This window comes from Ictalurus furcatus, chromosome 15, assembly GCF_023375685.1.
Source record: "Ictalurus furcatus strain D&B chromosome 15, Billie_1.0, whole genome shotgun sequence".
Taxonomy (NCBI): Eukaryota; Metazoa; Chordata; class Actinopteri; order Siluriformes; family Ictaluridae; genus Ictalurus; species Ictalurus furcatus.
Window position 1 is genome coordinate 25,878,626 of NC_071269.1, and position 15,582 is coordinate 25,894,207.

A 15,582-nucleotide genomic window follows, 5' to 3' on the forward strand; every position below is an offset into this window, starting at 1 on the left:
AATGGAATGTATTGTTTCTAATGGGGTTTAATGTGTTTCTGGTGGTATGTAATGGTAGTTTAATGGAATTTGCTGTTCCTAATGGGGTTTAATGTGTTTCTGGTGGTCTGTAATGGTAGATTAATGGAATGTATTGTTTCTAATGGGGCTTAATGTGTTTCTGGTGGTCTGTAATGGTAGTTTAATGGAATGTATTGTTTCTAATGGGGTTTAATGTGTTTCTGGTGGTCTGTAATGGTAGATTAATGGAATGTATTGTTTCTAATGGGGTTTAATGTGTTTCTGGTGGTCTGTAATGGTAGTTTAATGGAATGTATTGTTTCTAATGGGGTTTAATGTGTTTCTAGTGGTCTGTAATGGTAGTTTAATGGAATGTATTGTTTCTAATGGGGTTTAATGTGTTTCTGGTGGTCTGTAATGGTAGTTTAATGGAATGTGATGTTCCTAATGGGGTTTAATGTGTTTCTGGTGGTCTGTAATGGTAGTTTAATGGAATTTGCTGTTCCTAATGGGGTTTAATGTGTTTCTGGTGGTCTGTAATGGTAGATTAATGGAATGTATTGTTTCTAATGGGGCTTAATGTGTTTCTGGTGGTCTGTAATGGTAGTTTAATGGAATGTATTGTTTCTAATGGGGTTTAATGTGTTTCTGGTGGTCTTTACTGGTAGTTCAATGAAATGTATTGTTTCTAATGGGGTTTAATGTGTTTCTGGTGGTCTGTAATGGTAGTTTAATGGAATGTATTGTTTCTAATGGGGTTTAATGTGTTTCTAGTGGTCTGTAATGGTAGTTTAATGGAATGTATTGTTTCTAATGGGGTTTAATGTGTTTCTGGTGGTCTGTAATGGTAGTTTAATGGAATGTATTGTTTCTAATGGGGTTTAATGTGTTTCTGGTGGTCTGTAATGGTAGTTTAATGGAATGTATTGTTTCTAATGGGGTTTAATGTGTTTCTAGTGGTCTGTAATGGTAGTTTAATGGAATGTGATGTTCCTAATGGGGTTTAATGTGTTTCTGGTGCTCTGTAATGGTAGTTTAATGGAATTTGCTGTTCCTAATGGGGTTTAATGTGTTTCTGGTGGTCTGTAATGGTAGATTAATGGAATGTATTGTTTCCAATGGGGCGTAATGTGTTTCTGGTGGTCTGTAATGGTAGTTTAATGGAATGTATTGTTTCTAATGGGGCTTAATGTGTTTCTGGTGGTCTGTAATGGTAGTTTAATGGAATGTATTGTTTCTAATGGGGTTTAATGTGTTTCTAGTGGTCTGTAATGGTAGTTTAATGGAATGTATTGTTTCTAATGGGGTTTAATGTGTTTCTGGTGGTCTGTAATGGTAGTTTAATGGAATTTGCTGTTCCTAATGGGGTTTAATGTGTTTCTGGTGGTCTGTAATGGTTCCTTATAGCTCATCTAAGTTGATCCACCTTGTATTAATATGTGGAGTTCCGGTGGGATTTAGAAATAATTGGAAAATTCCTAATGGAAACAGTCAGAAATCTGATGGAAATCATGAAGCCAGTATCTATTAAAGATTTTGTTTCCAGCAGGAAATGTTCTGCCTCTACATTTGATCTTTTCCAGAACTCAGTTTTGGTCAAAGCGAGCTGATAGTCATATACATGCAGATGGAATCTGAGTTACGGCAATAAATCTGCAAGAAAGCGAAAGTTTCTTTTACGGTAGGTTTCATTCTGGAGTTTTGTATATTTCTTTCCCATAAACACGAACAGCATTTTAAAAATGCGTTTAAAAAGACCTAAAAGACTAAACCGTAACCCTGAGTTTACCCAGCTGGACCGTTTGTGTATTTGTTTTGTCACGGCATTGGTATGAAAGTGAAATCACAGCATCACGTCACACACGCCGCAGGGCCTTTATGAGTGTTAATTATTAACGACGTCGCTACACAGATGCAACCCCGAGAGAACCTCTGCTCTGACTCTTACACCTGAGTTTAGTCTTCATCGTATCAGGTTGCTTTGAGGGGAGAGTCGTGTAATTTCAAACGCAGTCGTCTGAAGCGGGCCGTTGTTCCGACATGGCCGATCCGTGCACGTGGTGATTAAGACGATGACATCAAAGGCATGCAGTAGCTTCAAAGATACGCACGTGTAGTCGGAACGACCTGCAGCACACGGCAGCATGATGTCAGGATTTAGTACGCAAGGAGCGTTTCATCCCCGATTCCTGATGATTCACGCTAAATATTGGTACAATGATCTATATAAATAGGTTTGATTGAAGTAATAAACACTGTGTGTGTGTGTGTGTGTGTGTGTGTGTGTGTGTGTTAGCTACAGTAATTACTGTTACCACCCTGTAGCTGTTATTTTCTTATCGCAGCACATCCCCGAGTGTTTTATTCCTCTTACACCACAGCAACTTACCAACACAACCTTTATTTCCTTGTGAAGGAACTCATGCTCAAGCTGCGTAGATTTATTCATTTTTAATAATAAATGATGGTTTAACGTAATGCGATAGCGCGAGTCAAAAACTATTTTTTAAATGAAGTGAAAGATTAGAGACGCACAGGGAAAAATATGCAAAAAAAAAATCTTTAATATTATTACACAATAACGTCAGTCATTTAAGTCAAATTTTTGACTTAAAAAAAACTTTTAAAATGTTTGAATAAAAGACCTTTTTAAAAAACTGTGCGAGTGGTTCATCGAATCGCGACTTTTTTTTATTTTTTATTTTGCACCGCTTTCCGGGATTTATTTATTTTCCACTGGCCGATTCTAACAGGATTCTTCTAAATGAATAAAAAGCCACCAAAACATTTCTCGTCAGTGTTCACGTAGATGTATTTCTCACTTCTTAGAATTTCTTAGAATTCCCCCCCCCCGCCCCCCAAAAAAAAAAAAAAATTTAACCAAACATGTTAAAAACTTTCATTTATTTTGTTTGTTTTAAGAATGATTTTTACGATCATTTTAGAACGGTTTCTTTTAACGAGGAATAGATACGTTCAGGAACGTCACGAGATGTACCAGTTGGCACCAGGACTGCGGTTCATCTCGTCAAGCTGCACAAGATATGTGAGGTTTAGGAGAAAAAGAGAGGAAGAAAGAAAGAAAGTGCTTTCGCTTCGGCGCTTTGGTGATAAACGTTTCACGTCTAGCGCCGCTTCACTTCATTCCCTGATTCATTTGCAAGAGGAGTGCGAAGCGTGCATGAGGGACCACTATACCCCACACAACCACTGCACACGCATGGGACAGTATCATATGGGGTTCTCGGATGCTTAACAATCCCACAACACACGGCAGAATGCATGCGAGCAGCCTTCAAAGAGACTCGTTACTAAAGCTCACTCAGATCGCTGGCTCCTCGCGTCTCAAACGCGATACTTCAAGGGCTTTATCGAGAGTGTGTCTCGGTGCTGTGCTAATCTCAGTGTCTAGTAATGTTCCCTATGGGCTTTATGGAGCTCTTCTTGGAATGTTTACAAGCAGCAGGCAGGCCTACGTGTCGGGAAAACACGAGCCGGGAGAGTTACGCCGCTCTAACGGGAAATGTTTCCCACGTGTGACGGAAGGCAAAATGGCGGTAACGCCGCCACCGAATCGTCTCACGCCGTCGTGACGCGGCGAGTCTGCAAAGCGGGCGTTTCAGAGGGATAACGACACGGTACGGTTTTCATGCCGCACGTCTCGGGTGCTGGTACATGTCCCAACCGGACGGGGGGGAAGAAAAAAACGTAAGACTGACGGAATTATGTGTCGTGATTTATGGACCAGCAGAGCGTGAAGTGAAAAGCACATTCGCACACATGCGTTCTCCTTCTCTTCGTTTCATTCCACATTCAGAGAAACGATTTGATCTTTTATTTTTCCGTTCGCAAAATCCGGGACGTTTCTCGTTAGCAGACCGTTTATCCTCGTGTCAGCGCATAATGAGACTTTATGGGGAAGCCGTCAGCACGCGGTGTTTTTGATTAATGATAATAAATTCAAGAGAAGAAGGGGGGGAAAAAAAGCACCTCGTGGAACGTTCTGGATAAATGGCCGCCTGGAGCGGGAATTTTTGGTCCGGGTTCAAAATTCAAAGCTCTTAAAGATGGATATCAGAGAGGACGTTTTCCTGTGCAGAGATACGAAGCCGTGGCAGGACTCCAGCTCCGGCTACTGACTCGTCTACACACCTAACTCTAAGGTTCCACATCAGAGCAGGACCAACATCAAGCGCTTTTTTTTTTTTCTTCTTTTTTTTTTTTTTCCCGTCTACACTGAGCAACGGTGTGTGTTTAGCAAAACAATGCTGAGAACATAATTGTTCTTCTTGATCTCTTTACGACAGAGAACATCTCCAGCACATGCTCGTCAAACAAAACCACCAGAAACAGTAGATTATCCCACAGCGCTCCTGAATCCTGGACTCTGATTGGTCAGAAGGAGTTGATTCGTTTTCTAGAACAGCCGCTCCGACAGTAGCGCAGGTTTATATATTTGTAGCTTATCGTTTCTATAGTAACAGCTGCTTCACAGGGACTCTCCACTAATACATGTATGGAAGGAGTCTCCAGCGTCAGCACTTTATAACAGTCAGAAGTGAAGCTGTAACTTTTCCAAAAGTTTCAGGACGGAGGCGTTTACGCTTCTCATTAGCATCACGAGAGAGAGGAAAGAGGCAGGTGAGCGAACGGCCGTTTATAGCTATAACGTAAAAAAATCCTATCACGGTCCTTGAAGACATTTTTACGATATAAAGGTTGGCTAAGAAACCGCAAAACAGTCATGTCGCATTTTTTATGTGTACGACGTCTACAAAAAGGCGGAATTTTTTTTCTTTTAAATAATGAACTATGGCAATGAATAATAATATCCAACAGCTAATATCGTGTTACTTTCAGTATCTAAAATATTTAATCATGTAATTCTACGTATTTCTAGTCACAAAGGTATGGTCATAAAGTCATCAAAGGGACGATGTCTAGTTCTTTAATTAATAAAATAATAAAAGTATATTGCTGTGGCATAAGAGGAATAAAACACCTGAGGACGTGCAAAATGTCAAATGATCCCTCCTCTCCGTACTCAGGTTGTAAAATATCATTTAATTCTTGGTGTGTCTCGATATAATTCATTCGTGGCCACGCCTTGTTCAAATTAACCGCCTGTATTTTACAAGCTTTTTTTTTATTGGAGTGTCATTGATTCACTAAAAGTTAAACGCTTCTGAGCGACTTTTCTTTTTCCCCGTCAATGAGCTGACATTAATGGTTAACTTCGTTCCCCGGTCAGCAGATGACCTGACGATGAAGCCGCCGTCCTCAGTGATGCAAACTAGCGCACACAAAGCTTTACACTTCTACAGAACCGTATGATTTATGTCTTTTAACGCTTCTCTCAGTTCTCTGGTTTATCTTTAACTAATCCCCTAACCCAGCCCTCCAGTCGGATCTGCCCTGTTTCCATCCTCTTGATTCCTCTGAAAGCAGCGACTGATAGGAACGAGGGACGGTGCGGAGATCTTCAGTTTGAGTTCTGGGGCAGGAAGTTAGCATGCGGGACACGTTCTCGGGTTCTGGAGCGTTAACATTTGGCCCTTTTTTCACGGAGCCCGGTCTGCATTTCGTGGCTCTCTGATGGAGTTGTTGTAGCAACAGACGGTTTAAGGGCCTGAAATGAAGAGGAAGTGGGAGTCGTCCATCACCTGAGCGTCGCCGTGTGTCTGACATAAACAAGTTCTCCAAATGACGCTTTTAGAACAAAGAGCTTTGTACACTAGAACCTTTAGAATCACGTTGAAATGATTTAATACAATGCTTTCTGCTCAGATCTGAAAGATCTGCATTTGGTTAAATGCACAAACCCTTCTCTCCAGCTGTGCACTCACAGTTACAGTATTCCTGGAGAACCTTCAGGGAGTGTTTCCCAATCAACTCTTAAAGAACCCTTGGAGAACCTTTTTTTCTAAGCGTGAATCATGTACTAAAAGCTAAATGTTAAACTCCTGAAAGGTTCTAGATATTAATAAGAAAATAATTTGGAGTCAGGAAAACACTTTTTTTTGTTGTTGTAGCATTCTCTGTAGAACCATTAAGGGTTCTATGTTCGTTACTGCAAATAAATAAACTACACCCTTAAGTGTTCTTTGGTGTCCCTCTGGGGGAAACGTTAAAGGTTCTCTGTGGAACCCTACAATAAAGTATTCTCCTGTCGGAAAGAGTTCCGGGTTCCAGGAAGAACCCTTCATTATCCAACAAACTCTAAAAGTACCACTGAAGAACCCTTTATCTATGGAACTCCAAATTATTGCTCATTATTTTCTTCTTAATATCTCGAACCTGTCGGGAGTTTAACGTTATGCTCTTAGGGTCCGTTGCCTAATTCAGGGCCCACAGCCTCCTCAAACGGTTCCACTTAGAACCCTTTCTGATAAATGTTCTACCATGGGAACCTATTTAACATTGATCTATCTGGGTATGTGGTACAGTTTTATTCAAAACAAAGGTTCTGCAAGGGTTTTTTAAGGGTTCATTGGATGAGGGTTCTACTTGGAAGTACCAAGAAGCAAAAAATATTAAACCCCTGACAGGTTCTAGATAATACTATGAAAATAATAAGCATTAATTAGGAGTTTGTACCACACACTGACCCAGTTCATACGCGCACTCTTGGAACAAAATCATTCTTGTAAGGTTCTCCGCTTCCAAAAATGTGTTCTACTTGGAACCCTTTCTTCTCCATAACACCAGAACAGTTCAGTTAAACTGATTTTTGGGTACGATGAACATTCATATGACTTTTTATGCATTTATGAACGTTAAGGGACAACCCAAGAACCTTGTACGGGTTCTAATTTCTTTTAAAGAACGTAGTAGTCCTCGTTATGTCGTAATCTTCGGTAGACTTAAAAATCAAACGTCAGGTAAAATAAGCATCTTATCGAAAATCCACTAAACCCGCATCCGATGGGTTCGGAGGTCCGCTGATCTACGAAGCCGACACCTGGACCATAAAAACAAACGAAGCCGATGGAATGCATTAGGTTTGAGTTTAATGGCGCTAACATCTGCGAGAAGAACCGTGTAAAAGTCACCCATAATTCCACAGAAGTGTTGCCCGAGCGGACCGAGAGGCGATGTGCACAACCCACAGGAGAAAATGACAGTATAAATAAAACATTCATATAAAAATACAGATACTCTTTTCACAAAATATACTCTCAGTGTAAAGTCCAGTTTGTCTGGGATTTAATCACTACTGCGGTTAAAAAAAAGAAAAAACATCGAGGTTTTAATCAGGAGTTATTCCACTATCGCACCGTGCGTGATAATCCAGACTAGCAGCAAAATAGAGCGGAGATTATTTATAAGAAGGCATGCTGTTGCTACAAGGAAAGATCCAGCATGCCAGTAGTATTTCAGTAGTATTTCAGTAGTATTTCAGTAGTATTTCAGTAGTATTTTCAGCCTCCAGTGTGAATTGAAGCAGCTCTCACTACTAACAGCCACTATTTCATACCTCAAACCAAGACGAATGATAGTAGGTTCATAAATAAATAAAAATCGTGTCTTTAAATGAATTGTCAACATGCTTGGCGCGTACACGCTCATCATCATCGCAGGAAAGTCTAACAGCGGGGCGTGAAACACATTTCAGACAGCTCCAGAGTCACCTGGACGCCGCGGGGCCTCGTGAGGCACTCGGAATGCACGAGGATGGACTTCGTTCAGTCCAGGAAGTGACCATAAAGTCATCCAGTGGTTATATTGTGCAGCAACATGAACAGCAACATCGACATCCTGGAACAAAACCCCTCCGAAACAAACCCCACCTTCCGAGCGGCGGACGAGATGCGATACGCCTTCGATCACTTGCACGTGTACACCTCTGTCCTCTCGCTGCAGGTGTTGCACTTGACGTAGCAGCACCACAGGAACTTGCAGTTGCACTGCCACACCCGCGAGTACTGGTGCGTGTTGTAGCCCCTCCCACAGCACATCAGGTCGCAGCTGTTGGAGTGGTGCGTGATGGTCTTGTTGCACACCCGTCCGTGCGTCCCCACGCTGCCCGTCACAGGGTCCGGCTCACAGTAGCTCGGCGACTTCTCGATGTACACCAGGTCCGTGTCCATGGGCTTGCGGTAAGAGAACGGCTTCTTGATCTTCAGGAAGGTCGGACGCTTGTTGCGGCTGGCTTTGACCGGCTCCACGTGCACCGCCTGCAGGTACTTGTCCTTTAGGATGTAGCCCAGCTCGCGGAACTTCGGCAGGGTCGTCCAGCATGTTTTGGTGGTGCAGGAACCCGACACGCCGTGACACTTACACTCCAGATGCATGCTGCGCTCCAGGACCTGTCCGGAAGAAAAGACGTGGAACAAATCAGCTGTGTACATAACGCAAACTGGAACTACACGTTTTATCACCTGGCTGCTGAAAAGGTTCCTCTTGGTTTTAAATTCCACAACGAGAACCGACTGACCGGAGACATCCAGGGACACGTGTCTTCGTCTAACTCAGTGTGCTCCCTAACATATACGTCCTTTTCCTCGCCACATTAAAGGTGCAGTCAGTCATTTTGGTGGAACCAACAATCAAATCTTCAGTGTTCCCTCCAAAGCCATAGGGTTCTTCAACGGTTCTTAGTATACTTAGGGCTTCTTAGCTTGGTAAAAAAAAAACCTTCTTAGAACCATTATTTCTACTGTAGGGTTCTGTATAGAGCTTTACAGTTCTAGATTTAACCTGGTCTAAATTTGCTAGTCAGAAGAGGCGGAGCTTAATCGTATAAAATAATTGCTTATTCTCGCCTCCTTGTTCTGATTGGTTGGATGTCGGCAGACTAAAAATCACACCCTTAACCCCGTTCACACTAGCAAGCGATAAGTCGCTCGTGTTGCTTGTTGTTTGTCTCCTGTGGGCGTGGCATGTCCAGCGTCTTTTTGTTTTTGTTTTTTCAAATGATGACTATTCAGTATATAATAGCTATATATATATATATATAAAAAAAAATAAAGCTAATGAGTTAAACACAAATGAAATGATTTAGGTAGTGTGAACACATACCTAAACAAGAACGCCTATAAGATATAAGATTTCTAATTCCTCAATACAAAACTATACGAGACGATGTCCGGCTTCACACCCAAACCGAGTGAAAGGAGTTAAGCGAGACTGCTTTAAAAGTTACTCTGCAAGACGAGGAGAACGTCTTAAACCGTATTCTCACCCTCGCACAAAGTTCCCCTCTTTCCTCCTCACACACCACCAATCAACATGACCTTTTCAGAGCCACTTATCCGTTAAATGCAGTGGCTAAAACGGCGGATAGCTTTTGTTATCTCCTGTTTAGCAGTGAGCAGCGATGGCCAAGATGTCATTACATCAGCCAGCATTCATTAAGACTCCGAAAGAGGAAACGTCCCAACAGAGGCTTCTTTTAGCAGCCGAGAGACCGGACCTACAGATAGAATGAACCTGGACGCGAACTCGGCCCGCTAAAAGGCAATTTAGCCGTTTAGATAAGCCAGCGTGAATTCTTTATAAAAGCTCGTGGAACAAGCTAGAGACAAGATGGAGGCTTCTTTTCCTGCTCATTAAACCCCGGCAGTGAGATTTATTGAGCTGGAAGCGATGTTGGGCGTCTGAACACGCGGATTCCTACTGCTATTGATGAGAAGAAGAAAAGATGCATGACACACACGCACACACACACACACACACACACACACACACACACACACAAAAGCTTTTATGGAGACGATTTAGCCTGGAGATATGAACTCGCACCACATCAAAGGCCACGGGAGGTGGGACGGAGAGAGGGAGAGAAGGACGACTCTCACTCATACGATGCAGGTGAAAGTAGAAAAAAAAAAGTCATTTAGAGAAGCTAAAAGGTCTGACACACAAAGGCAGGGCGTGGAAGAGATGAAACATGTCGCCGTTGTTCACCATTAGCCGGAGAGATGAAACCTATAGGGGATCGCGGTGTGAGTCAGTGCCTTGTAAACTGAGCGGAACATGGGGGAGCGAATGCTTTTGTGTAGATCCTCTGATCTGCTTTGGTAATCAAACTCTGCCACTTAAACTGCTCTTAGCCCCTAAAAGCTTCTCATTATTGAGCTGCCAGCTCCGACTCGGCCTCGGAACCGGACTCGGTGCCAGGATGCTGACGGCCGAGCGCGGAGATGCCAAGAGCAGAGTGCGTCTCCGCCTCGGACTTCCTTTTAGATCCGTCGAGTATATCAGGTTTAACTCGAGGTCAGCAAATCACACGTTTATACTCCAATTCGTTATCGTTTCCATAGTAACAGTTCGTTCACAGGGACTTGTTCGGCGAACATGCCACGTACACAGACTGTTTAAAAAACTTGGGCATGGTAAAGTTTTCTGTAAGGAGAAGCGTTTAGATAACATTCGCGGAAGGAGTCTCCAGTGTCGGGAGTTTTTCAACACTCTGTGATAGCATGACAGTAACACGACAAGCTGCGATTTCTTCCCCGAGAAGCCGGTGAGAGAACGACTGTTTATAGCTGGTATAACGTAAGCGAGAACCGGATCTGACCTGCTTCACAGACGTTCCACAACGTAAAGACGTAACTATAAATGGATAAAAAAAAAAAAAAGTACGACGTTTCATTAAACGCTTAATAAATGAAACACTTTTGGACGTGCTGTTTTAGGAAAATAATCCACCGTCAAGGCAACAGGAAGTCCACCTCATCACACCAGCTGCTGATTATTTTCTGTAATTACGTACACCGTCGTCGTGTTTCATTCCTCACTGAACAAACCGTGAATTCAGGATTAACGCACCATCAGTGCAGAGGTTAACTTATTAACTAGAACACCGCCATGTTAGCGCGAGAGGCGGAGCTTTCTTGATCGACGAGTGAGTAGAGACACCTAACATCACTAAAAATCACTGACCACGCCTTTAACATAATCCAAACTAGCACTACTCGACTGGGATTGCGTAAGTAATTAATGCACGTTTCATGTTGTTCACCCTGATCCACGTACCTTCCGTCCCACCTCGTTGTTATGGAGGTTCATGAGAGTCCTGGCGCTCTGTTTGATCTCCCGAGCGTCCATGAAGACCTTGGAGAAGCCGAGGCCGTAGCGGATATCGGCCGAGCAGCCGCCCCACTTCCATCCGTCCGCTCGGCCGTGGAACCCCTGCTTTTCCTTATCGCAGCTGCACTCGCTCAGGTTCCCCTGCGTACACGCCGCCGTGATGGCGTGGGCCACGCCCGCTGCGATGATGGCGTACGTGAACGCGGCTTCTTTACTGCCTGAAACACACACACGCACACACGCACACACACACACGCTTTCATGAATACAGACTGAAAACCAAAATATAAAGAAAAACTTCACACCCCTACAACGGACCGGACCATTTCCTTACACGCTTGTAACTGGTGTAAAGTTCTCCTTGAATACGTGGCACTAGCTGTACGCTAACAACAGGCCGGTTAACGTATCTAGCTAGCTAATTCTCCATCGCAGCCGGCGCCTCATTTGCAGTTAAACTACGTTCTTATTCGCTAAAGACTACTGGGATGGATTTACCTCGCTAGAATTTCGCTAATTTAGTGACTTTAACACATATGACGTCATCGCATAGCTGAATAATTCGTAAGCTACGTTCACGAGGCTTTTATGGCGTCTGTCAGAAAACTAAATACTAAAACATCTTTGATTGTTTTGTTAGAAAGGAATTGTTAAGGAGAGTTCCGTCCGCTCGGAGGCCATCTCGGTGACGCTTCCGAACCGTCATTCATTTTCAGTCCTATGAGAACAAACTCGTATCTACACGAATACTTTCAGTTTGCCTCCACGGTGGAAATAACGTCCTCCTCGGCTACGAATTCTTTAATTGTTAGTCGTGTAGGTGAGGTCGTGTTTGCAAACACGCAGCACGTGTTTTAAATGTTTCTGGATATGTCTGTAGGCATTCTCATTTTCCTGCATGTATTCGCACATCTACGACGCTCGCATATAAAGTGTGCACGGTTTTAAACGTGTGTCACGTCTTTATGAAAGGACAGAGAGAGAGAGAGAGAGAGAGAGAGAGAGAGACCTCTATATTCTGTACATCCTGAGGTTATCACACATCTTCCTTTTGATAAATCATTTACACACACCGGAGTGTTTGCGTAATCGGCGTGGAGATAACAGCGAACCTCAGTGTAAATTAAAACACAACGTAAATCATAAATCATCAGCTGGTGTTAATAATTATATAAAACATATAAAAATATATCTAAATGCCCAGAATCTTCCCCTCTTTATCTCTCTGCATAATATACAGTATAAAGTATATTTAACACACACTCGATGTTGTATAATATACTGCACAATAATAATAATAATAATAATAATAATAATAATAATAACAATTTATATCGCACCTTTTATACTTTAAATTTTTTTTACAAAGTTTTTAAAATATTTTTATTTAATCCTTTTTATATCAAGGGAATAATAATAATAATAATAATAATAATAATAATAATTTATATCGCACCTTTTATACTTTAAATTTTTTTTTACAAAGTTTTAAAAATATTTTTATTTAATCCTTTTTATATCAAGGGAATAATAATAATAATAATAATAATAATAATAATAATAATAATAATAATAATTTATATCACACCTTTTATACTTTAAATTTTTTTTACAAAGTTTTAAAAATATTTTTATTTAATCCTTTTTATATCAAGACTTTTAATGATTATTATTTTTGAAATACTTATTTTTAAAAATTCATTAAATTTTTTTAAAATATTTTTTATTTATTTTTTTTTTTAAGTATATTATTTAATACTTTTACATGTAAAGAACTTTTTGTATTTTGGTCAGTTCTTTGTAATGTATTCATTTTTATTTGTATAAATATTGTACAATTAATTATAATAAAAAATACTGTAATAATTAAATGTATATGTAAAGAGCATGTATTGATTATTTAAATGTTTTATTTATTTATTTAATAAGATGTATATGTAAAAAAAAAAAAACCTTTTATTTTTATATTTTTAAAATACTATTACATCATTTTGATGCGTAAAGAACTTGCACTGTTTATCATTTTTGTAAAGAAGTTTTATGTAAAGATTTTAAAGCCACATTGTAACGAAAAGACAGAGGACGAACTCTACATTTTGGCCTGAGAGGAACCGACTTTCCCTCCTGAACACATTTATTTAACTCCGCAGTAAAATTCTCCAAATTCGCAGTTTGACACGGAGCCGTAAAGAACCAGAGAACCGGCGTTTATTTCATAACTCTGTTTCAAAGCAGAGGAATTTTCCTGCCACAGCACTTTAATCGCACTAAATAACAGAACGGTGTGGAACGTGTGCGATAGAACGTGACAAACACAGAAACAGACGCGCTGACTGGTTCCTCTGAACTCGCTTCGGCGTCTGCGCCGGGGGGCGGAGCTTTAATATTCATTTACAAAACCAACAAGAACAGAACACACCTGGATCTCTGTCTACCTGCATGACCTGAGGGAACCAAACACACACTCATCTCATCTCACAGACATCTCAGGCATGCAGAACGCAAAAAAAAAAAAAAAAAACACAACAAAAAAAAAAAAAAACCTTGAGCAGAACCGTTCCGTCGCTCAGTGCGCCTCTGAGACCTGCTGAAAAATCTCTAAACTTTAACAAGTCTTAAGGGTTCTTCAGCTGTTCTCCTGCAGGAAAGTTCTATGTAGAACCCTAGCATAGAGCGTCCCCCTATCAGAAAGGGTTCCATGTAGAACCATTTTTAGCAGTTAATAACCTTAAGCTCCTTCCATGTTTTTAGAGGTTCTATGTAGAACCCTACGACAAAGAGGTTCCCGCTCAGAAAGATTTCCAAGCAGAACCATTTTACGTGGCTAATCTTCTCTTAAGGGTTCTGTGGAGAACTCTTCAAGAAAGTGGTTTCCTGTCAGAAAGATTTCCAAGTAGAACCATTTTAAGCAGCTGAGAACGCTTAATTATCCAGTGAACGGTTGGCAGCTTCTACACCTTAAAGCTTTGATGTAGAACCTTCAACAAGGAGTTTTCCTATCACGGAGCACCATTGAAGTGGCTAAGAACCCTCAGCAGCCTCTACACTTTGAAAGATTCCTGAATAGAACCATTCTAAGAGGCTGAGAAACGTTCCACACCATAAACTGTTCAATGTGGAACCCTACAACAGGGTGTTTCCCTATCAGAATGGCAGCTAAGAACCATTAATTAGCCAAGGAACCCTTAGCAGATTCTACACGCTTAAAGGTTCTTTGTGTTCCCCTCCAACATTGTATTTTCCAGCCTTATCCAAAGAACACCAGGTGCGAGGTGCACTTTTGGAAACAAGTAGGACTTCTGCAATGGTTCTCTGTGGGTTCTTTGGATAGTTAAAGATTTGCAGCTTTCCAGAAAGGCTCTACTTGGAGCTCTTTCTGATAGGGAAACCCTCTATCGCATGGTTCTAGGTAGATATTTTTTTAAGAACCCTTTAGATTGTAGTTACAATATAAGAAAAAAAGAGTTTACAGTCTTAGAGGGGATAAAAGTTGGAGTTTAAAGTTTTATCAAGGGTTCTTTGGATAGTTAATGGTTCATAGCTTTCGAAAAGGATTAAACTTAGAACCATTTCTTATAGGAAAACACTCTGTTGTAGGGTTCTGAATAGAGCCTTTAAAGGTTCCCACAAACTCATAAACCAAAGAACAATCTCAGGTGCCCTTTTTCCCTAAAAGTGTAATGAGGAATTCGCACAATTGGGGGGGGGGATGGGAGAAAAAAGCTGGAGGTTCCTCGAGGGTTCTTTGTTGGTTCTAAAGGTTTGTAGCTTTTTAAAAGGTCTCTATCGTAAAGAACGTTATAGAGTGCCTTGTTTTCTTGTTTTCAAGAATGACTATTGTATGTTCTTTGGGGAAGAAAAGTTCTTCAAGGGTTCATCAAGGGTACTGAAAGGTTTGTAGCGTTCAAAAAAAAGGTTCTACGTGGAACTCTTCCTGATAGGGAAGCCCTCTTTTGTAGGGTTCTACATAGAACCTTTAAAGAACATTATAGAGTGCCGTGTCTTCTCGTTTTCTAAAAGTTATAAGAATGAATATTGTACACTCCTGGGGGGTGGAAAAGTTCTTCAAAGGTTGCTCGAGGGTTTTTGAAGGTTTGTAGCTTTTTTAAATTGTTGTTCAGTGGTTCTTCAAGGTTTCTTCAGGGTAAATAAAGGTTCTTAGCCTCTTATAGGGCTCTAAAGATATTTTATTCCTTATCCAGGAAAGAAAATCAAATGTCCACGTCTGCAGTTGATGATCTGAGGTGTGCTTGGTGTGAAGTTTGCTTCTCTCTCTCTCTCTCTCTCTCTCTCTCTCTCTCTCTCTCTCTTTTTAAATCAGAGATTATGAAGCTTAATGATGATGTTTTGGAGAACTTAAACGATTTGGGCGTGTGTTTAATTACAGAAAACATTTTGTAACTCTGAAGTTAGGGTAAAGAACGACGAGAGTGTGTTTGGAGCGTGAACGTTGTGAACGCTAATTAATTCAGGGATTAATTCAGGAGTTAATTTATTTCGCAGGTGTTCATTCAGCATTTAAGATTTTGCTGTGTGTTTTCACACGTT

At 41.0% G+C, this 15,582-nt stretch overlaps 1 protein-coding gene across 1 annotated transcript in view; it reads right to left on the reverse strand.

Moving 5' to 3' along the window:
* Positions 1 to 6,790: 6,790 nt before the first annotated feature.
* The window catches only part of LOC128619718 (protein Wnt-7a), a 12,302-nt gene continuing 3,510 nt past the window's right edge, over positions 6,791 to 15,582 (reverse strand). Inside the window, exons 3-4 of the mRNA XM_053644078.1 lie at positions 10,981 to 11,252; positions 6,791 to 8,309 (exon numbers count right to left, since the gene is read on the reverse strand). Coding sequence (XP_053500053.1) covers positions 7,827 to 8,309; positions 10,981 to 11,252 — 755 coding nt within the window. The 3' untranslated portion in view covers positions 6,791 to 7,826. The remainder of the gene's footprint in view (positions 8,310 to 10,980; positions 11,253 to 15,582) is intronic.